The following is a 23,500-nucleotide window of genomic DNA, read 5'->3' as shown; positions in this document are numbered from 1 at the left end:
GTGCAGAGGCCATAGTTCAGCGGCGGAGCCCCTGGTCTGCATGCAGAAGGAAGTCCCAGGTCGTGTGCCAGCTTCAGTCTCTAGCATCTCCAGCCTGGGCTGGGAGAGAGACCTCCCTGTGTGAAACCCAGGAGAGAGCCACTGGCAGTCAGTGCAAACAATACTAAACTGGACGGACCCATGGTCCCATTCAATATTGGGTAGCTGTTTAACTCGGCTCTAGTTTGTTTGTTTTTTAACCACATGGAGTAGAATCTTAATGTGGTCTGTAGCTTAGTGGAAGAGCATCTGCTTTGCCTGTAGAAAATGCCGACCCCCAATGGCTTTTCCAGGTAAGACTGTGAGAGAGACCCCTGTCTGAACTCCCTGGCTGCTGGTGTAGACCAGGGGTAGGCAACCTAAGGCCCGGGGGCTGGATGTGGCCCAATCGCCTTCTCAATCCGGCCCGCAGACAGTCCAGGAATCAGCATGTTTTTACATGAGTAGAATGTGTCCTTTTATTTAAAATGCATCTCTGGGTTATTTGTGGGGCATAGGAATTCGTTGAGGGTTTTTTTTTTTTCAAAATATAGTCCGGCCCACCACATGGTCTTAGGGACGGTGGACCGGCCCACTGTTGAAAAAGGTTGCTGACCCCTGGTGTAGACAATACTGAATTGGATATCTATTTATCATTGGGTATCTATTTATCATTTCTATTCTATTCTATTATGTTTGTTTATATCCCGCCTTTTTCGGTCACAGGGATTTAAGGCAGCTTACAACTAAAACAGAAACAGCGAAAAACGTTTGGGGGGGGGGAAGCAATCATTTTAAAAAAAACAATTAAACATCAGTAGAATTAAACTTTTTTTAAAAAGTCATCTCTTTATCATCGTTTTAATCCCAAGGGGAAAATATATATTTTTAAAAAATTCCCTGCCTGTTGCACAAAAGGTCATTCAAGGCAGTTAACAATGTTAAAAAGAAAAACTATTAAGAGCTGCAAACTTGGAGCAGTCCAACATCTAAGGATCCTCGGGGACTCCAGAAGCTGTGAAACAACAACACAGCTTTTGTTGGTCACTTGACGGCCACTTTCCAGAGCTTCTTATCCATAAGAAATCAGAAACAATCTCAGGACAAAACGGGGCAAGGAAATAATGAAGACAGAGCTCCAGTGGCTCAGGACAATTTGTTCTCCTATTCCAGGGAGGCTAAAACAAAGAGGAAGAAATCTGGTAGAGAAATAATACATTTCTTCAAGTATTTTTAGATCTGGCCATTTGTATCACACCTTTTGAGCTCAAAGTGGCGTGTGTGGTTCTCTTTCTCCCCATTTCATCCTCACAACAACCCTGTCGGGTAGGTTAGGCTGAGACATTGTGGCTGGCCCTAGGGAAAGGCTCTCGTCTGGAGCTCTGGAGAGCCATGCATCAGTCTCATTGATAAATAAAAGGAACCCGCCCCCGTTTTGCCCATCATCACCCCACACAACAATGTGGCAGGGCTACCTATATGCAACTTACTTATTACAAGAATGTAAGAATAGACTGCTGGATCTTCCAGTGGCCTGTCCAGCCCAGCATCCTCTTCTCACAGTGGACAAGCAGATGCTCCGATGGGATGCCCGGAATTGTAGGCAATATACTGTACTTGCAATTCGGCAAGTATTTATGTTTGTGGTTTTGTACAGTTCTATGGAAAACCAGCGGAAGCTTTTACACACACACGTGCTTGAACGTTTATGCAAGCCTTTGCAAGGCATCGGCTTCTGCTTCGGCAGGCTTTGTCTGTAACGCTTTTGAACACGTCTTAAGGGGTAGAAACTTGAGTAGTATTCTGAAACAAAGTTCTGTCCCTGTGCTCTGTGCTCCTGCATTGTTGTGGCTTGCATTTCTAGCCCTGCTCTGGAATGTCTGTTGATGAGTCCCGGCCTAGCCAGAGAATCTTATCTTCTTCTTCTTCCCCCCTGCTTCTCTGTTTGGTTCCAGGTGGCCGTGAAGAACAACATAGATGTGTTTTACTTCAGCACCCTCTATCCTCTGCACATCCTCTTTGTGGAAGACGGGAAAATGGGTAGGTTGGCGAGAGTCTGGGATGCAGAAGACAGGAAGATCCTCAAGCTGGAAGGATGAAAAAAACTTGGGTGCCTCCTCCAGGAGTAGCATTTTTTGGCCACATCCACACCATGTGTTTTAAGCACTGCAATACCACTTTATAGCCTCATGGGATTGCCCCAGAGAATTCTGGGAGCTGTAGTTTGGTGTTGTTAGGAGAGACTCCCTATTCCCCTCCCAGAACTACACTTCCCAGAGTTCCTCGGGAAGAGCTATTGATGGTGAAATCACTCTGAGAATCGTAGCTCTGGGAGGGGAACAGGGGCCTCCTGTCAACTCTCTCAGCACCCTTAACAAACTACAACTCCCAGGTTTCTCGGGGGCGGGGGGAGGCCATGACTGTTCAGAGTGGGCTTTAAATGTTGTGGTGTGAAGGTGGCCCAAGTCTTCGTGTGCCACAGAGAGTGGGGTTGACTCCCCTAGATCTGTTCAGCAAGCATCAGAGCAGAGTGACAGTCTGAGCCTGGGGTTCTATCAGAACCCAGCAAGAATCTAGTGGCTGGATCTGACCAAAGGGGGCCTATCCAGTCCAGCATCCTGTTCTCACAGTGACCCAACTGGATGCCTCAATGAGAAGACCACAAGCAGGACCTGAGTGCAACATCCACACATCCTCCTCTTGTGATTCCCTGCACTGCTTCATGACAGCAGAGGCATGAACATAACCATGGATAGCTCCTACCCTCCACGAATTTGACTAATCCCCCTTTAAAGTGGTTGCACCACTTCTGGGGGCAAATTCCATAGTTTTAACTTAATGCTGGGTGGAGGAAGTGCTTCCGTTCGTCTGCCCAGAGTCTTTGAACACCCTCCTTACGCTGGACCCCAAGTGAGACTTGAAGACCACCGTAAAGATAGAAGCATCTGCCGCTCTACACTCTTTGGAGTACTAGGCCTGGGGAAGAGCCTGGTAGCTCAGTGATAAAGCAGTTGCGGACCCAGGTTTCTTAGGTGGCTCCTGCATCTCTTTAAAGAAGGGACCCTTTTCTGGAAAGGCTTCCCCCTCTTCTCCCCACGTCCAACCCGCTTCTGCTTCTCCCTCCTCCAGAGCGACAGATGTTCCTGGCTACCTGGAAGGACATCCCCAACGAGAATGAAGCACAGTTCCAGATCAAAGACTGCCCTCTCGGCGCAGGTGAGAAGAGAGCTGTCTGGTCTAGAATAGCTGCTGACGGTGTGCCTATATGCCCCCCTGTTCTCCAGAGAACTCAGCCCAGCTTCGCTGTGGTTCCTAGGCACATAACGGCGACGGCAAGCTGGTATTTGTAAACTGGTGTGCTGCTGTACTAAGGAGCCAGGGCAGGCTGCCGCTTCCACTCGTATGGACCCAGCAGTAGAGAGCCTTTTGACCTTTGGGACCGGTTGGGCAGAAGGCAGAGAGCCCAACAGTAGGTGGCGCCAGAGCCAGTGACAGGCAGAGCCAACTCATTCTTAGTTTCTCCTCTGTCCTCCTTCCTTCTGAGTTCTATAGGGACAGCGCTGAGACTTAGGAGGAGGAGGAGGAGGAAGGCTGAACAGACACTCCCAAGCCTCTGACTGGTGGTTAAGTAGGAAGGCTTGCAGGTGGGGGGCTGACTGAGGTTGGTGGGGCAGTGCCGTTACATTACCCGTTGTGGTGTAGCGGTTAGAGTGCCAGACTAGGACCTGGGAGGCCAGGGTTCAAATCCCCACTTGGCCATGAATCTCACTTGGGTGAGCTTGGGCCAGTCACTGCCTCTTAGCCTAACCTCCCTCGCAGGGTTGTGTGGATTAAAGAAGGAGGGGAAGAAGAATGTGCAGCATGTTGAGATCCTTAGAGGGGGGAAAGCAGGCTGGAAATGCACTAAATAAATTTAATTTTCCTAGGAAGCTGCCTTATACTGAGTCAGACTCATTGGTCCATATCGTTCAGTATTTACACTGACAATCAGCAGCAGTGTTCTGCAAACATAAGAACCAGGAACTTGATTCGAAGTCTCAGGCAAACTGAAGCTGGTGCCCATTCCGTTTTGTGTGCATGTGCAATAGCGCCACAGTTTATTTGTGTGTGTGTGTGTGTATCTGGTCCCACAGATGCAGTTAGCAGCAAGCTTCAAGGAAGCAACATCTTCACCATTGCAAAGAGGAATGTTGAAGGCCAAGACATGCTGTACCAGTCCCTCAAGCTGACCAATGGCATCTGGGTCCTGGCAGAGCTGCGGATCCAACCTGGGAGCAATAACTTCACGGTATGGCCTTTCTTGTGCACCTCCCTGCTCTTTGCAGAGGTTCTCTGTATAGTTCTATCATTGTTTTAGCCATAGATGAATCTATGATATTAACAGGGGCTTTTAAAATTTGCTGGGCGTGGTGCAAAAATCATTGCCCACCTGCTCACTCCACAGATAACACCTTAGATCGCCCCTTCCCATCTTATGCAACTCCATTTTCACAGATGGAACATTGGAAAACAGCCTGCGAGGACAAAGTGATGAAAACCTTGCAGTTTTATTCCATAGCAAGATAAGCCTGGTGCAAGTGGTCAGCCGGGTTGGGCACTGGCCAAGGGTCCCTCTCCAACCTGACCCAGCCACGCCACCACTTAGCAAACACACACTGCTAGGGCCCACAAGCGTCTGATGTGGCTGGCATCATGCCTGTGGAATTTCTAATTTTTGCACAGTGCCTAAGAAAGCAGGCTAAAACAAAAATTATCAGGTGAGGGAGGAGGAATGGGCCAGGTTAAAAAGCCTGTGTATTTCTTAAAACACAAGCCTAATTGGGGAAAGCATCCCATAGTCAGGGTTCTGCCACCAAGAAGTCCCTCTGGTTCCCCCAGTATTTGGGGTCTCTGGAAAAGGGCCTGTTGTTGAAGCCCCACCCTTTCCATACGTCTGAAATGAGACATGATTACCAAAAAACATATCCACCTGCTTCCCTGCCCCCCATCCTGCCCCATTGGATAGAACTGGTGGCATGCTCTTGTTTTGGTTATGAAACATTCTCTCTCCCCCCCCCCACATTTGGGGGGACAATTTAATCTTATTTGTATGTGTGTGTTTTTGTTTTTCCATGTCCATCCGCCCTCCCCATGGGCCCGCCCCTCCCTGATCTTTCAGGATTTGGAGGTTAGCAGAATATTTGTGTGCTTTTCGTTTTCATTTTTTTTTAAAAGAAATCTTCTGAATCCAGCTGCTTACTCTCCACTTCACCCCCTACCATTTTATTCCAGCCCCTCCCCCTGCCAGCTTGCGCCTGATGTTCTTTTTGGCAGTGCTGCACCACCAAGCAAGCACCATCCTAACAAATAACAGATCGTGCCAGTGGTGGGAGGGGGGAAGACTTTAGAAGAGCAACGACACCGGTGACCGGGGGGGGGGGGGAGAGAGATGCGTGTTAATCCAGATGTTGTGGGACTCCCATCAGCATCAGCAACCATGTCCACAATGGCCAGGGATGATGGGAGTTGTAGTTCAGCAGATGGCTGAGAGGTTTCACCGTCACTGAAATAATACCTTGCTCAGAACCAGAGTTTCTCCTTTCACCTTGTGTGGCAAGGCCAACCTGCCCTTTCAGTGGGTCCCCCTCCCTTTCCCAGGTTATTAACATAAGCTGAACCAGTGCTGTCTCTAAAAACCTTAGAGAGACAAGCTTGTGTAGTGGTTAGAGCCATTCCACCGACCTGGCAGCCTCCTGATGACGCTGGACTTCCAAGCCCCATCATCCCTGTCCTAAGTCCCTTGCCGACATCAGTGCCTTTGATGGAGGGAGGGATTGGCTGTGTCCACAATATTCATTTAAAGCACTGCGGTACCACTTTTAACAGCGATGGCTTCCCCCCCCCCCCAGCCCCGCAGAATCCTGGGAGCCGTAGTTGGTTAAGGGCACCGAGAGTTGTTAGGAGAGAGCCCTATACCTGTAGTTCTGCTCACGGAGCTACAATTTGCAGAGGTGCCTGGAAAGAGGGGTTGACCACTCCGGGAATTGTAGCTCTGCGAGGGGAGCTGTAAGGCTCTCTCCTAACAACTCTCAGCACCCCATAACGAACTACAGCTCCCAGGATCCTCGGGTGGGTGGAGCCATGGCTGTTTAAAGCAGTAAAGCAGTGCTTTGATTATATGGTGCAGATGTGACATTTGTTTCAGGGGAAGGAGGGCAGGGGAAACTTCCAGTCTGGAAAAGGCCGCCTTGAGCTAAAACTGCAGCTGCCACTCTCTTCTCCACCCCCACGATAACTTGGCATAACCGTCCTCCTTTTAATCTCTTGAGCATGTCGTCTTTTATTTTTTTCCCTCTCCCCCCCCCCCCCCCCGTCTCCTGGATTAAATATGCTCCAGTTTACTAACACTGCTGGCCTAGTACAAACTCTGCGCTTGTGCATTCAGAGAGACAGAAAGAGAGGGATATATACATAAATACATATATTTCCTCCTTTTCTCCTGCAGCTGTCCCTGAAGTGTCGGGCTCCCGAAGTGGCCCAGCACGTTTTCCAGGCCTACGAAACCATCCTGAAGAACTGAAGTCTCCTCCATGCACCGCTGTTGCCCTCCTGTCTCTTTTCTGCCCCTTCCCTCCCAAACCCACCTCCCCCCCCCCCGCCCCATCCCAGAAGCGGTGGTGAGATTTCATTGGGACCAACAAACAAACAAAAAAAACCACCCCAAGCCCCTCCAGGCCTGCCCCTCTCTTTGTGGAATTGAACCCCTCCCGATGCAAGCTGTGTTTTCAACGCTTCTGAAATGACGGCATTAATCGCCTAAAAATTGGGAACCGGCAAGGAGGGTAGGGGTGGGGTGGGATGTTGGAGAGCAACCGGGATCCGGTCTTCAGCTTCAGGGGAAACGGAGAGGTGCTGGGAAGATCTCTGGAGAGGGGATGGGAGATTTTGCTGTGTGTGTGTGTGTGTTGCATGTAAACTTCAGAATTCCTGCCTCCCTGTTCCCCTCGGCTGACGTTCTGCCTGTTCTCGAGAGCCCTGCACTCATCTCTTCTTCTTTTTTGCCCTTTGTACATGTACAGAAGTTTGACAAGCAGCGTGAGATCACGCGCACCATGCTGTGGCTACGCGAGTCAGGGGGGTGGTGATTATGATGATGATGCCCAGGCACCTTTTTAGCGTCCCCACCCCACCCCACCCTTTGCCGTCTTGCTAGCCTCTCATCTGAATAAACAATCAAACGCTCCTAGTGCTGAAAACAAAAGTGAAGTGGTTTGTGCTTTCTTTGCCCAGCCTTAAAAAACCCCCAGAAAGATCTCTGCGCATGTTGGGGAGGGGGGGGTGATCACTTGCTTATAAAGCAAGGGAGGTGGGATTGGAGACCCTGCAGATGTTGCTGCCTGTCATTTATGCCAACGGGTCTGTAGGAACAGAGGATGCTTCCTTATACCGAGTCAGACCGTTGGCTCGGTATTGTCCTCAACGATCAGTTAATCTGTGGAACTCGCTCCTGCAGGAGCCACTGACTCGTGTGGCTTTAAAAAGAGGGCAGGACAAATTCATGGAGGAGAAGACGACTTATCCACGGTTACCAGCCACGATGGCTATGCTCTTGTCTCCACAGTCTGAGGCAGTAATGCTTCTGAGTACAGTGGTTCCTCGGGTTAAGAACTTAATTCGTTCTGGAGGTCCGTTCTTAACCTGAAACTGTTCTTAACCTGAGGTACCACTTTAGCTAATGGGGCCTCCCGCTGTTGCTGCCGTGCGATTTCTGTTCTCATCCTGAAGCAAAGTTCTTAACCCAAGGTACTATTTCTGGGTTGGCGGAGTCTGTAACCTGAGGTACCACTGTACCAGTTTCTGGAAACCGAAAGAGGGGAGTGATGTGTCAAGTCCTGTTTGTGGACTTCCTATTGGGGCATTTGGTTGGCTGCTGTGAGAGCGGGATGCTGGAATAGATGGGCCGCTGGCCTGATCCTGCACGGCTCTTCTTGTGTTCAGGCCAGTGCCCCATCTAGTCCAGCATCCCGCTCTCACAGCGGCCAACCAGATGCCCGATTGGGAAGCTTGCAAACGGAATCTGAGCACAAGAGCACTCTCTCAACATGTGGTTTCCAGCAACTGGAATTCATGAGTGTTGCTGCCTCTGACAGTGGAAATAGAATGCAGCCATTAAGGTTAATAAGTTCAATAGCTGACATCCCAACTTTTTTTTTTAAAAAAAGATCTGATTGCAGATTCTGGGCATCTAGGTAAATTTAGACTCTGGGCTTAATGGTCCTATGGGAGGACTCAGTCAGACAGCTGTCAGTATTGCATCAGTGGTGAAGCATACAATGCCTGAACCAGATTGGCCTGGGATTAGGCAATTTCCTATATTTGGGGGTGGGGAGTGAGATTTTCTCTCCTGCTGGTGTTGGCCTCCATGAAAAAATGGGAACAGTTGAGTCTGTCCCAAATGTTCAGCAGCTGCCTCAAAGGAGGAAAACGTCTGTTTTCCCTATGTGTTGTGTAGGCAAAGGCTTGGCTGTCTGTCGCAACGAATGTGTGAGGATGTTGTGTGAATGTGCCCACAGGCAGCTGGTGCCAACCTTCACGGCTACCTCCTAGCAGGCAGGTGTTCACACCCACAGAATTCATAAAAGAATGCTCAGCAACCCAGTAAGTGTGAACCCTAACTTAGGAAGAGAACAACCGAGCTCCAGTGAATCCCATAGGTGTTTGTGTTGACCTTTAATGTGCTCCAAACTCTGTAGAGCAGCAATGGGGCCCCTCTGGTTGATGTCAGACTCCAGCACCCCGTTAAGTATCAGCCACCAACAATCATGGATGGTGGGAGTTTTAGCGCAGCAACATCTTGAAGCTGCAGCCTCTGGACTGTCTTCAAGGGCTGCCCCACGTTCAGTGCAATACAGTAGTCTAGGCAGGAGGTCAGAGTGAAAAGGGAAGTGTTCGTAATAGGTGACATGATAGAATTTTATCAAATGCAAGCATGACATGGAGAAAGCAGGATTCGGACTCGTGAATGAAGCTGAATGTTGGAAGATTCAGGACAGGATTTCACCACACAGCACAGAGTTAAAACTATGCAACTCACTCAGGAGATGGTGATGTCTACCAACATAGATGGCTTTAAAATTCAACAAATTCGTGGACGACGATTGATGGATGCTAGGCACGATGGCTATTGTCTGTCTCCACGATCGGAGGCAGCCCTGCTTCTGAATACCAGTTGCTGGAAATTGCAGGAGGGGAGAGGGTTCTTGGGTTCAAGTCCTGTTTGTGGGCTTCTCATTGGGGCATCTTGTTGGCTACTGTGAGACCCGCATGCCGATCTAGATGGACCATTGCCCTGATCCAACAGGCTGTTTATTCTCATTCCTGCTCTGGGTGCCCTCCACATTATAGACATTCTGGCTGGGGAGATGATAGGAACCCGAAAGACTTGGAGTGTACCAGGTTGGGGGAACCTGGCCTAAAACAAGGGAGAGGAACTCATGACCCACCCACCCTGAGCTACAACTAACATCATCCCTGATTATTGGCTATGATGGCTGTGGGGCCTGATTGGAGTCGTATTCCAGCAGACTACACATTTATCAAACTGCACTACTGCTCAAGTAGTTTGGTCAGACTCATGTTGGTAGCTTCGAGAACACTGTCCAACCATCTCATCCTCTGTCGTCCCCTTCTCCTTGTGCCCTCCATCTTTCCCAACATCAGGGCGTTTTCCAGGGAGTCTTCTCTTCTCCTGAGGTGGCCACAAGTATTGGAGCCTCAACTTCAGGATCTGTCCTTCCAGTGAACACTCAGAGCTGATTTCCTTCAGAATGGATAGGTTTGGTCTTTTTGCAGTCCATGAGACTCTCAGGAGTCTCCTCCAGCACCATAACTCAAAAGCATCAATTCTTCAACAATCAGCCTTCTTTATGGTCCAGCTCTCACTTCCATACATCACTACTGGGAAAACCATAGCTTTAATTATATGGACCTTTGTCAGCAAGGTGATGTCTCTGCTTTTTAAGATGCTGTCTAGGTTTGTCATTGCTTTCCTCCCAAGAAGCAGGCGTCTTAATTTCGTGACTGCTGTCACCATCTGCAGTGATCATGGATCCCAAGAAAGTAAAATCTCTCGCTGCCTCCATTTCTTCCCCTTCTGTTTGCCAGGAGGTGATGGGACCAGTGGCCATGATCTTAGTTTTTTTGATGTTGAGCTTCAGACCATATTTTGCGCTTTCCTCTTTCACCCTCATTAAAAGGTTCTTTAATTCCTCCTCACTTTTTGCCATCAAGGTAGTATCATCAGCATATCTGAGGTTGTTGATATTTTTTCCGGCAATCTTAATTCTGGCTTGGGATTCATCCAGTCCAGCCTTTCGCATGATGAATTCTGCATATAAGTTAAATCAGTGTTTTTCAACCACTGTTCCGCGGCACACTAGTGTGCCGCGAGATGTTGCCTGGTGTGCCGTGGGCAAAATTGAAAAGGTTGCAGGCGCGGATGCCGAAGCGGCACTCGCAGCCGCCCAAAGGCTGGCTGCGCCCAAAGGGCTCCCACCACATGAGGACGGTCACCGGCTCGTCACCCTCGTCGTTGCCGCGGCCCCACGCGGGCGGCAGCTCCCGCAGGCTGCTGGCGGTAGAAGGCCAGCACGGTGCAGCAGGACAGCCCGACCGCCAGCAGACGCCGCTTCAGCCCCAGCACCCCCGGGTATGAGAAGCCGTGGTACGGCCAGGGCGCGCAGCGCGCAAGCCGGCCTCTCAGCCGACACAACAAGCCCGGCTCCGGAGGATCCATCGCGGGCCGCCGTCCCCGCCGCCGCCGGCTGAGGGGATGAAGAAGGTGCCGAGGGCGCATCGTGGTCTTTTGGCGGCGTTTGCCACCGCCTCCTGCCCAGCCCCGCCTGCGAGGGCGCCGAGAGGTGCATCCCGATGGGTCCGGGGTTGCAGGCCCGCCTTCCCCAGAGGGGGCCGCGGGCTCTCCGGCCTCCTCCAAGCCCTGCTTCTAGCGGGAGGGTGGCCACTCCAAGGATCCGAACTCCTTGGAAAGCCGCCGGACACGACCTGGTTGCTCCTTGTCCCTTTGTTTGTTTGTTTGTCTGTCTGTCTGTTTGTATATGCCAATTTCCTTGGGACGGGCAGAGATTCAGCCAGGACAGCTTCCCCCTCCGCCAGCACAGCGGGAGAAGGGATGGCACGCACCTGTTGGATTTTTGCCTGCTGTAAGAGGTGGAAGGTGTGAGCCCGCGAAATCATTTTCCTCCATATATTCAATAAACATTTCCCAATCTTCTTTAAACGTATGTTCTTCTTGTCTTTTATTCCAGTCAGTTCCAAATGCATACCATACATGCTCAAAGGCATTGTATAGATCAGGCATAAGCAAACTCAGCCCTCCAGATGTTTTGGGACTACAACTCCCATCATCCCTAGCTAACAGGACCAGTTGTCAGGGATGATGGGAATTGTAGTCTCAAAACATCCAGCCAGAATATCAGCTTTGTGTTCAGCCAAACAGACCCAGGTTGCGCACTGAATAAAGTATTTTATAATTTTTCATATTTCTGTTTACTTACTATTTCATAATAAAGTAATTATAAAATACTTTCTTCGTGTTTATTTGATTCCTATTCAAGAGAATTACTTTATATATAGTCAATATAGGCACAGAGTTAAATTTTTTAACATTTTCTAATGGTGGTGTGCCTCGTGATTTTTTTCATGAAACAAGTGTGCCTTTGCCCAAAAAAGGTTGAAAAACACTGAGTTAAATAAGCAGGGAGACAATATTCAGCCTTGTCTTACTCCTTTCCCAATTCTGTTGTTCCATATTCAGTTCTAGCTGTAGCTTCTTGTCCCACAAACAGATTTCTCAGGAGAAAGATGAGGTGATCCGGAGATATATAGATAGATCTAGATACACACACACACACTTTTGCATCACTTTCCAGTGCTTATTTGCAGGCTTGGTGAAGAATACTCTTAAAATCTGGCCTTTTCTGTTGGCTCCTTCTTCAAGGGCATCTATCCCCTGCCTCTCTTTCCATAGTGCTAAAAAGCCATTGCTGTTTATCCTCCTCTTCCACCGCCACTCCTGGCTATTGTCACCATCCTATTAAACCTCTCAAATGCCTCCTGCCTGGCATCAAAGCTCTCAATGTGCTGGGATGCTTGTCCACTGGCCCAATTTTTTTTAAAAAAATTGCTGAGTGAGCTGCACGGATTTGTGGGTGAGAGCACTCTGCGTGTGCTGTTCTATCACAGCAGTAAGGCCAAGGAGAGCCAGGCACTGTGGCAATGCCTTGGGAATCCACCAGAGGTCCAGTTGCAAGCCTGAGGGTGTAAACAAAGTCCTGCCAAACTGTGCTTCCTGAATTTAGGATTCTGCTTCCAGCCGCATCCAGTAGGGAAGGACTGATCTGCCAGTTTGGGGGCACTCTCCGTTTCTTGTTTTTCCACATTTCCACCTTGACTTGCAAACTTTTCTTTTAAAAAAAAATGGCACAAAAAGGAAGGCAGTGACTCACCCATGGCTGGGTCAGTATTTGAACCCTGGGTCTCTGGCCCCACCCACCACTGGCATGTGGCCCCCAGCAGGTCCCCCAGAAAGGAATGCGGCCCCTGCAGCAGGGAAAAAAATGTTTCTCATCCCTGATAGTAGGCTTGGGTTTCTGTTTTCCTTTTTGCCAAACCAGACGTCTCACTCTCCCCGTTCCTCAAACCTTGTTCCTAAAATACTCTTTCACCATGCCGCTTCTTTTATATTGCCAGGCCGCCTCCACTCTGAACAGTCACATGGTCTGCTTATTCCTCTCCGCAAGTTTTGCCCATCTGCTCCTTGGATGTGCTAATTCCTTCCAGCTACACGTTCAGCTTTTCCATCTGAAACAGCTGCTCTCTTGGCGCAAGAGGTGTGCCTCGTGCCTCCCCACCCCCCACCCCTCCGCGAACCCCAAAGGAGCCCTGTCCGTTTCCTGCTCCTCTGGGAAGCTCCTTGCAGCCTCAACCCAGTTTGTCTGGCCTTAATAAACCGGGATGAAAGCTGAAAGTGTGCCGTATTGTTTACACACGCCATTTCTACACTGCTTCGGATATAAACGTTATCTCTGTGCGGTGTGTGGAAAGCGAATGTGACGCCAACAACATGTGGGGCTTCCCTTGCGCTTGATCCAGAAGCTGCGGCTACTGCAAAATGCTGCGACATGATTGCTGGCGGGAGCTTGGCTTTGTCAGCATCTAACACCTGTGAAAGGGACCCAGGTGGCGCTGTGGGTTAAACCACAGAGCCTAGGGCTTGCTGATCAGAAGGTCTGCGGTTCGAATCCCTGCCATGGGGTGAGCTCCCGTTGCTCGGTCCCAGCTCCTGCCCACCTAGCAGTTCGAAAGCACGTCAAAGTGCAAGTAGATAAATAGGTACCGCTCCGGCGGGAAGGTAAATGGCGTTTCCGTGTGCTGCTCTGGTTCGCCAGAAGCGGCTTTGTCATGCTGGATGACCCGGAAGCTGTCTGCGGACAAATGCCGGCTCCCTCGGCCATTAATGCGAGATGAGCGCCGCAACCCCAGAGTCGGACACGACTGGACCTGATGGTCAGGGGTCCCTTTACCTTTACCTTTAACACCTGTGAAACCAAAGGGTGTGACGGAGGCAGGAAAGCTACCTTTGCTGCCTTCACAGCCACACAGTGATGGTATACTCTTAACACAGTGCTTCCTGCACTTATTCGGGCTAAAAAAAAAACATTGTAGGTTTGGGAGATCCTTCTGGATCAGGCATAGGCAAGCTCGGCCCTCCAGATGTTTTGGGACTACAACTCCCATCATCCCTAGCTAACAGGACCAGTGGTCAGGGATGATGGGAATTGTAGTCCCAAAACATCTGGAGGGCCTATCGAGTGTCCCCTAAGTCCCTTCTAACTGCTGAGGTCCTGCGCCCAGTGAGGTTGAAATAGGACAAGAGGAGGTTACTGAACTGGTCAGAGGAGTTTCTTTTGTGGGACAGTGGCCTTGGCTAGGAACAAGTGTCCTCATCAGTATCCCAAAAGAATGAGCTAGGTGGCAAAAGCTACCAATAAAAAAGGTTTTTTTAAAAAAGGTAAAGGACCCCTGGATGGTTACGGTATGTCCAGTCAAAGGCCGAGGGAGCCTGCGTTTGTCCACAGACAGCTTTCCGGGTCATGTGGCCAGCATGACAACTGCTTCTGGTGCAACAGAACACCATGACGGAAGCCAGAGTGCACAGAAATGCTGTTTACCTTCACACTGTAGTGATAACTATTTATCTACTTGCACTGGTGTGCTTTTGAACTGCTAGGTTGGCAGGAGCTGGGACAGAGCAATGGGAGCTCACCCCGTTGCGGGGATTCGAACCACTGACCTGATTGGCAAGCCCAAGAGGCTCAGTGGTTTAGACCACAGTGCCATTCGTGTCCCAATAAGTGACTACCAATAAGTGATGGTGAGCTCCAGGCTAATGGGTGAGCCTTTTCTTCACACACCCTTACCTAGCTGCTCGGTAGAAGAACATCCACTGTTGTGGGGAAGCTGGAAGCTGGAGACACAGATATGTGTTTGCTCTGTGCTGGATCCAAAGCTGTGGCTAAGCGAGAAGCAAGATCTGTTGGGGTGTTAATGATGTGAGCCACTCCATCATGTGCTCAGGTTGCATATATGCGTATATATCAGGGGTAGGGTAGGCAACCTAAGGCCCGTGGGCCGGATGCGGCCCAATCGCCTTCTCATTCTGGTCCACGGACGGTCCAGGAACCAGCGTGTTACATGAGTAGAATGTGTCCTTTTATTTAAAATGCATCTCTGGGTTATTTGTGGGGCATAGGAAGACCGTCCCAATGCTGGAAAAGGTTGCTGACCCCTGGTATATATCTTAAAGGCACCACAATCTTTGCTGACCTTCGTTCCAAGGAAACAGAACCCTGGGTAAGCGCTTGAGGTGCCTGGAATCTCTTAACTGCTCTGCAATTGGGGTGGCATGTAACATGCTTAAAATGAGTGGAGTGGGGATTTAAAGCTATTTTGGCCACCTCATGAGAAGAGAAGACTCCCTAGAAAAACACCTAGGAAAGATGGGAGGGCACAAGGAGAAGGGGACAACAGACGATGAGATGGTTGGTCAGTGTTCTCGAAGCGACTAGCATGAATTTGGTCAAACTGCGGGAGGCAGTGAAGGATAGGCATGCCTGGCGTGCTCTGGTCCATGGGGTCATGAAGAGTCGGACACGACTGAACACTGAACAACAACAAACCTTATGCCGGCTGGAGCTGTAGTCCAAAACATTTGGAGGGCACCAGCTTGGGGAAGTCTGACGAGACAATTATCTTTCTCACGTGACATTCCCCCCACGGAGGGCGTTTTTGACTGGCATCACATGAGGGTCTGCTAAGCCCCTCTTTGTCTGCTTTCTTAATCTCATTCCCACATCGATTTGCCACAGTGCAGACAATGATGAGAGCCCGTCCTCTGGCGAGAGCAGGCTACGCTTTTTGCCGCAATCAGAAATTCCTCCTCCTGATGAGCTTTTGTGCCAAGTGGAAGCTGACAGCCTCTTTGCAGCGAGTAGCCCCCTTTGTGCTCCTTTTCAGCTCAGGACAATCAAGTGATTTCGACATTCTGGAAGGAACAGCATTCTCAAGGAAATCAGGCAGCCGGGTTTTCTTCCCCTCGCACAAGCCAACGGATCGAGTTCATTGAACAAATAGAGCCTGACTTAACACCGGGCAGAGACTGGCCCTCAGCCTTAGACGTCGTCTTGTGGTTTACATCCTAGGCAGGCAGGAAGATGTACAGACTGTGAGCAACCTCATCTTTCTGCAGAAACAAGGGGATTCAAGGTTGTTTCAGCTGCACACGCACCTGGGGGTGTTCTTGGGTCATTCAGAGGTCACTGTGTTTCTCTGTAGAACTTGGAGTTCTGCTTGTCCAAGACAATCAAGATCCTTCCCTCCCTCTCACACACACAAGAGAGGGGGGAATGAGAATTGCTTATATACCCAGTAAATCACTGTGGCTTGCAGGAGAGCTCATCTTGTGAATTCCCCAGTGTAACCCGGAGCGGGAAATTCAGACTGACAGCCCTGTGCTATGGAACAGCATGCCTGTTGAGATATAACAAGTGTCTCCTCTCTGCACTTTCTGGGAACAACTGAATACATTTCTGCAAGCATTGCCAGCTGGATGAATGCTTCCCTGGGTATCTGTTTTGAGTTTCCTTAATTATTTATCTGACGTCATTTTCTATCGCTTTTAACTGTAACTGAATTGGCTATGCCCTGACTGCAATGACTATCCAGAGGGTCTTTCCCAGTTGGGAGATATTGTATCCCACTTGGAGTTGCTAAGTTGGATGAGGCTGTTTGTTCCCTTGCCTCCAGGTAACATTCAGGGGCTGGCTAATTTGGCAGTGTCTACTGGTGCTGGGCAGGAGCTTGCTGGGAGTCCAGGAGTATGTACAGTTCTGGCCCACCCTAAAAAGTGACTTGGATGGAACTCGAATCTGCAACTTTTTAACACCTTTGCCTTGCCTTGCCTTGCCTTGCCTTGCCTTCTGTAAGCCCAGTGTCCATTTCCAATTTATAGAGGTTCCCAATGGCTACTAGCTGCAACAGCTAAGTTCTACCTCCATCGACAGAGGCAGTATGTCTCTGAATGCCTGTTGCTGGGAGGAATCAAGAGCAGAAGGAGGGCTGTTGAGTTCATGTCCCGCATTTGGTTGGCCGCTGTGAGAACAGGATGCTGTACCAGATGGCTGAACCTAATCCAACAGCCAGATTTTTCTTATGTTCTTCTGAGTAACAGTAAAGGAGCACTGTTGCTTTCATGCCCCACCTGTAAGTTTCCTGGAGCCGTTGGAAGGGCCACTGTGGGGTACAGGATACAGGATACTGATCCAGCAGAGATGCTCTAATGTTCTCTTTCATGCATCCTCACCTGGAAAACAGGGGTCAGTGAGAGTCTCTAAACCCCCTACCCTTGCAGGAACAGGAGTAGAATAGTCTCCCATTCATCCAGTTCACTTCAGTATTGTCTGCACTGACTGGCAGCAGCTCTCCAGGGTTTCAGGCATGGGACCTTCCCAGCCCCACCAGGAGATGTTGCAGGTTGAACCTGGGGCCTTCTGTATGTTCTACCTGTTGCGTTCTGAATGCAACATGGAGAACTGGGCTCTGATTAATGAGTAAAAGACCACACAGAGGCTTGTCCAGCAAGGCTCTGGGCGGAGGTGCATGCAAAGTGCCATCCACACCCCTGGACCCAGGACGCTTTATTCACAAAGGATTTTCCATACAGCATTTCGCAAGAGCCAATCAAAGTTGCTCTTGACGATTCAAGAAGTCCCCACGTGGGACAGTCAGATCATAGGAAACTCTTTTTACTAAGTATTTTTCCTTGAAGCATGCAAGATGCAAAAAGGCAGGTAAACAGAAACCCAGAAAGAATCCACTTAACAAATCCCCAAGAGGTAATTTACAGCAGGAAAAGGAAGAAGAGGGATTTTACTACTACTTCCAGGGATGTTTGCCTGGACAACAAAGGTACCGTATATACTTGAGTATAAGCCTAGTTTTTCAGCACATTTTTTGTGCTGAAAAAGCTGCCTTCGGCTTATACTCGAGTGAGGCGGGCAGTGGGGGAGGGAGGCGAGAAAGAAGCCCTTTCTCTCTGCTCGTGCTGCCACCTGCTCTCCCCTGTCAACCATTCCTTAAGAAGCGTACAAGAACGGCGGTTCTTTACTCTCCCCTGGCAGCTTGTTCCATTCCTGAACTGCTCACATAAATGCAAACTTGGCAAAGGAGGAAGAGGAAGGAGCAGCCCAAAGGTGAACCGGCTTATACTTGAGTCAATAAGCTTTCCCAGGTTTTTTGTAGGAAAATTAGGTGCCTCGGTTTATATTCGGGTCGGCTTATACTCGGGTATATATGGTACCTCCTCCTTATCTTTATCACAGCGGATGCCTGAGCAGCAAAGAGCAAAGGTCTGTGCAAGATTGGAAGACTGGTGTGTGACTGTCAGGCCTAGAGTAAAATGGGAGAGATGGAATGCCTTTCTGGGAATAGATCAGAAATTATGATTTATGAAATCAAACCCAGTCAGGTGATGCTTTCATCATGACACAAATGGTCTGCTTCATCTTTCATAATTCCTCATAGCAAATCCCTGACTACCGATGAGCTACTGCCCTTCTCCCACTTGCATGTTGGAAAGATTCAGGACAGGTAAAAAGGGAGGACTTCCTCACACCTTGCCTAATTAAACTATGGAACTCCCTCCCACAGGAGGCAGGGATGGCCACTAGCTTGGACAGCTTTGAAAGAGGATCAGACAGATTCACGGAGGAGAGGGCTATTGATGCCTCCACAGTAATGCTTCTGAATACCAGTTGCTGGAAACTGCAAGCGTGGGGAGTGCTCTTGTCTTTGGGTCTTGCTCGAGGGTTTCCTATTGGGGGCATCTGGTTGGCTACTTTGAGAACAGGATGCTGGACTGGATGGGCCACTGGGCTTGATCCATCAGGCTCTCCTTATGTCCTGACATTTGCAAATATTAAACAGTAAGTCTGGGGAGAGTTGCGATGTTCTTGTTGGTTCATTAAGACCTTCACCTTCCTGCCAGACTCCTCATTTCTCAATCAGGCTGAGTCGGGTGTTTTGAGTGCAAGGCTGATATTTCTTTTTATAGCTGCAGTAATTAAATCATTTCGTTAGCAGCAGGCTTAAGGCAGGGAGCTGCTCTCCTACACATTCCACTGCGCTGGGTCTCCAAAGCATACTTGGGAATGCTGGAAAGTTGTTGAGATTTCCTGTTAGAAACAGCTGGTTGGCGGTAGGGATGTGGGTACTCTGTGATTTTTCTCACAACAATTTTCATGGGCGGTGGAAACGCCAAATATACTTTGGTTTCTATAGTCCTATGAACATCTAGTTGGGGAATTCTAGAGTTATCTCAGAGTAAACTGTGCTGTTAATCGACTCAAGGCCAAGCCGCCATGCACGTTCCTCGTTAAAATAATTATCTTGGGGACTTTTTCTTGTTGAACTATTTTTCTTAGCTCAGCAGTAGAGCATCTGCCTTGCATGTAGAAGGTCCCAGGTTTAATCTCCAATGGCATCTCCAGAAAGGGCTGGGAAAGACTGCTTGCCTAAAACCTTGGAGAGTCACTGCCAGCCAGTGTCAACAATACTAAGGCAGCCCCCTATGTTTCCACTTACCCTTAATTAGAACCATGTGGACTAGTAACTTCCTTTTCTTTTAAAGGGGTAGGATCATAGCTCACAGGCAGAGAACATGATTTGCATGCAGATAGTCCCAGGTTCAAGGCTCAACATCTCCAGATAAAACGGGGAATGTCTCCTGTCTGAAAACCCCGAGAGCCGTTGTCAATCATTGCAGACAATCCTGAGCTAAATGGACCAGTGGTCCGACTCAGTATAAGGCAGGGTTCCTAGGTTCCTGTGTTCTCCTTTAACCAAGGGCACCTTGAGACAACCTTTTTTATTGAGCATTCAATGAAGGGTGATTAGATGACGCTGGCTTGTATAACAAGCATTCAATCTGATTTGCTTCGCTAGAACTAATGCACGTCCAATGAAAGCTGAATGTTGGAAGATTCAGGGCAGATAAAAGGAAGGACTTGTTCATGCAGTGCATAGTTAAACTGTGGAACTCACCTCCACAAGAAATAGCCACCAACCTTTAAAAGAGGATTAGACAAATTCATGGAGGAGAGGTCCGTCAGTTGTTACTAGCCATGATAGTTATGCTCTGCCTACACTCTTTGAGTTGGGGTGGGTTTCCCCAAGAGCTCCAAATCTATTTCCATGGCTCAACCTGGATTCGCCACTATGTGACTTAATCTCACCCCCCAAATAGTGACAGTCTGGAAGGACTTCCGGCGGCGACGCAATCGCCGGGTGGTCGAGGGCTGCTTCGGGTCCGAAGCGCCCTGTCCATCCCGGGGGTCAGGAGCCCCGCTACCGCAAAGCGGGGCTCCGGTTGGGGTGCGGGAAGAGCGTCCCGCACCCTGGGCTCCCCGGCAGCGCCCGCGGAGGCTCCGAACCCTTCCCTCGCTCCCCCTGTAAAGGGGGAGTGGGGGTGAAGGGACAACCGGAGCCGGGCTTCGGGGACATGCCCCAACCGGGATGCAAATGCGGCGACAGAGCCCGCGGTGAGCGTCTAAGTTCTACCTGTGAAGAATGGAGCTAAGGGAACCCGGTGGTCGTGAGTAAAGAATTTGAGTAGAAATCGTGCTTTTGGGACGATCCGGGGGGAAGGAGAAGGGCAGCCTGCCTCCCTCCCTTCGAGCTCAAGAATCTAACCAATTTGAGTGATTACTGCTACAGAACTGGTTACAATGTATTTAAAATCGACACATGAGACTGGCAAACTTTTCTTTCGGGAAGTTAACTAGAGGAAAATATCTCCATTTAAAGTTGCGGTATTTGCGCTCCAGCTCAGGAAAATGGCGACGAACAAAGAGGGGAGTAGAAATATGACACCCACTTCCTCCTCCTCTGCCAGTATGTTGGGTTTCGTCCTTGAACTGGTATTGAACTCTGGACTAACGGATGAACAGAGACTCACTGCCTTGAAGGTGGAACTGCTTTGTAGAAAAGTCAAAGTCTTGTGTGGGGGTCTGAAATGGAACCAATTGCCCACAGAGGAGGCTTTTAAAACTTTTGACATTTTGGAAGAATGCCTTGCCAAGGAGCTGAGAGGGTTGATGCAAAGTTGGAGAGAAATGAGTGAGCTACTTCGGAGAAGAAATTCGCTTTCTGGGGGTGGCAGCCCCAAGGCGACGTCAAGATTTCTTATATCCAGTCCCCGAGGTGTGAGCTCGGGGGCCAGGGACAGAGAATTAAGGTATTTACAAGAAGAAAAGAAATGTTACAAAGAACCGAAGAAGCTGAGAGATGATGAGATGGATACCTCTGATCTCGTGGCAAGGAGAGATTTGGACTGTGCCTGGATCTGTGGACGTTTGGAGAGGGAAGCTACATGGAAGTTTAGTGCTGAAGCCACCAGGAGAAGAATAATGGACAGAGGGGGTGTGGGGTGAAGCATTAAGTAAAATTTAAGGTAGCCTGATATGGTAAACTGAAATCGGAGGGTGAATACTGTCAACAATTTTCTGTTATATTTTTTATTTGAACATGAAAGGAGATATTTCAAGTTATCATGTTATTAGCAGCAATCTTAAGGATAGAAGAGATAGATTTGATCGAATGAGTTGTGAAGATCTGTGAGGGGGAGTATAAGTAAAGTGAATTTAAGTGGATTAAGTTTATGGATTAAGAGGATTGAGATCAAGATGTAGATTAAGATAAGAAATCGATAAGAATAAATGAAGAAGAATTATGACGAGGTATTATTATGATGATGTATTTTTAGTAAAATGTTGAAGATATAATTGATTGTAATTATACAACTGAATTTAATTTCTTTTTTCTTTTTTAGGAGAAATGGTTATAAAATAGATTAAGGATATAAACTCGAAGGTGAAAAGGCAGGGGAAGTCAATAGTCAAGATATGGAAATAGAATTTTTTTTTTTTTCTAGAAAGATGCAATAAGAAAACTTGACATTGTTTGTATTTGTTTTATTTGTTTTGCATTTGTTTAATTGTAGGTGTGGGTGTGGGTATATGTTGTTATAGAAAAATGCCAATAAATTCTTATAAAAAAAAAAAAAACAAATAGTGACAGTCTGGAAGCTTCCTCCATCAGAGGTGCAGGGGAGCCCAATTCTCATAGTAAAGACTGCATCTTCACTGCCCCCCCCCTGAGGTTAGAATGGAGACACACACACCTGCCTCCAGCATAGCTGGAAGATGTCTTTCTTTTTTCTTTTAGTCCCAGTTGGCACTTGCTAATTACTTAATAACTTAAAAAACGTGCGAGCTGCTGCCAGTCAGTGTAGACAATACTGTGCTAAATGGCCCAGTGGTCTGACTTGGGATTAAGGCATCTTCCTGTGCTCCTGTGTACTAAGGGAAGTGCCAAGGCTCACAGCCCCTCTATGGATCTAACCATCAGGAAACTGAAGTTTAACAGTAGAAAAGTAAGATCAGTCATAATTCACTCAGGCCCAAATAATGACAACATAAACAAACTTAAAATTCCCATTTTCCCTGGCAGATCACAATGCACCTCTTTGAAACGGGGGAGGGTTGTTCTTCTTCTTTTAGTAAAAAAGAAATGTTAAAATAAATTCAAGTACAGTGCTTGCATTGGCTAGTACACTTCAGGCGAAAATGAATCATGCTCACTTGCCCCCTCGTATTTAAAACCTTCACTAAGGGATGCATTTAAGACAATTTGACATTTCTGATGTATATTTATTTCATTTACAGTATAGCACAACTTTTCTCCAAGGAGCTCAATGTAGTGTACATAGTTCTCCTTCTCATCATTTAATCCCCACAACAACCCTACGAGGCAGGTTAGGCTGAGAGGCAGGAGTGACTGGCCCACAAGGTCACTCAGTGAGCTTCATGGTTGAGTGGAATTTCGAACCCTGATCTCCCAGGTCCTAGTCCGACGTTCTAACCACTACACCACCCTGACTTTCTTTTGTTGTTGTTCAGTTGTTCAGTCGTGTCCGACTCTTCGTGACCCCAAGGACCAGAGCACGCCAGGCACACCTATCTTTCACTGCCTCCCGCAGTTTGGCCAAACTCATGCTAGTCGCTTCAAGAACACTGTCCAACCATCTCGTCCTCTGTCGTCCCCTTCTCCTTGTGCCCTCCATCTTTCCCAACATCAGGGTCTTTTCTAGGGAGTCTTCTCTTCTCATGAGGTGGCCAAAGTACTGGAGCCTCAACTTCAGGATCTGTCCTTCCAATGAGCACTCAGGGCTGATTTCTTTAAGGATGGATAAGTTTGATCTTTTTGCAGTCCATGGGACTCTCAAGAGTCTCCTCCAGCACCATAATTCAAAAGCATCAATTCTTCGCCGATCAGTCTTCTTTATGGTCCAGCTCTCACTTCCATACATTACTACTGGGTTCAGCTCTCACTTCTATACATTACTACTGGGAAAATATTTGGGAGAACCAGACTTTCTTTTAGACCCAGCTTATTCCTGTGATTCTAAGTTGTTTTCACTATTTTGATTGTTGCAACCTGCCCCGGGACCTTGAGGTGAAAGGCGGGTAATTAATAACAGCAAACAAACAAGCGAATGTTTATTGTTCATTATAATCATAATACTCATTGCTTGTGAAAACACCCCCCAGCTGGAATGCGAATGAGGCCCGTCAATCAATTACACATCTTTCCCTCTTCAAATCACCTACCTCGTAGTCACCTAAGTGTAAATACATTTGCAGCTCGTCAATACCTCGAGCCTTTTCTGGGAAGTGCCGGATGACTCACCATTTCGTACACTTAAGTTCGGAAGACAAAGCCAACTTTTTTATACATTCCCTTCCGTTCCTTACTACAAGGGACGCCCCAGGACCCGGGCAGCTCCACAAAAGACACTCGGAAACCTTCA

At 48.5% G+C, this 23,500-nt stretch overlaps 1 protein-coding gene across 4 annotated transcripts in view; it reads left to right on the top strand.

The window, feature by feature from the left end:
• The window catches only part of AP1B1 (adaptor related protein complex 1 subunit beta 1), a 54,899-nt gene extending 47,641 nt beyond the window's left edge, over positions 1 to 7,258 (top strand). For 2 of the 4 annotated variants that reach the window (XM_033174376.1, XM_033174374.1), the window contains 5 exons: positions 1,974 to 2,058; positions 3,148 to 3,234; positions 4,152 to 4,306; positions 5,177 to 5,185; positions 6,503 to 7,258. In XM_033174376.1, coding sequence (XP_033030267.1) covers positions 1,974 to 2,058; positions 3,148 to 3,234; positions 4,152 to 4,306; positions 5,177 to 5,185; positions 6,503 to 6,577 — 411 coding nt within the window. In that variant the 3' untranslated portion in view covers positions 6,578 to 7,258. The remainder of the gene's footprint in view (positions 1 to 1,973; positions 2,059 to 3,147; positions 3,235 to 4,151; positions 4,307 to 5,176; positions 5,186 to 6,502) is intronic. The other 2 variants (XM_033174377.1, XM_033174375.1) reach the window with 1 other exon arrangement.
• The last annotated feature ends 16,242 nt before the right edge of the window (positions 7,259 to 23,500 follow it).

The sequence above is a fragment of the Lacerta agilis genome, chromosome 17 (assembly GCF_009819535.1).
Source record: "Lacerta agilis isolate rLacAgi1 chromosome 17, rLacAgi1.pri, whole genome shotgun sequence".
Taxonomy (NCBI): Eukaryota; Metazoa; Chordata; class Lepidosauria; order Squamata; family Lacertidae; genus Lacerta; species Lacerta agilis.
This window is presented reverse-complemented; position numbering and strand designations above follow the sequence as displayed.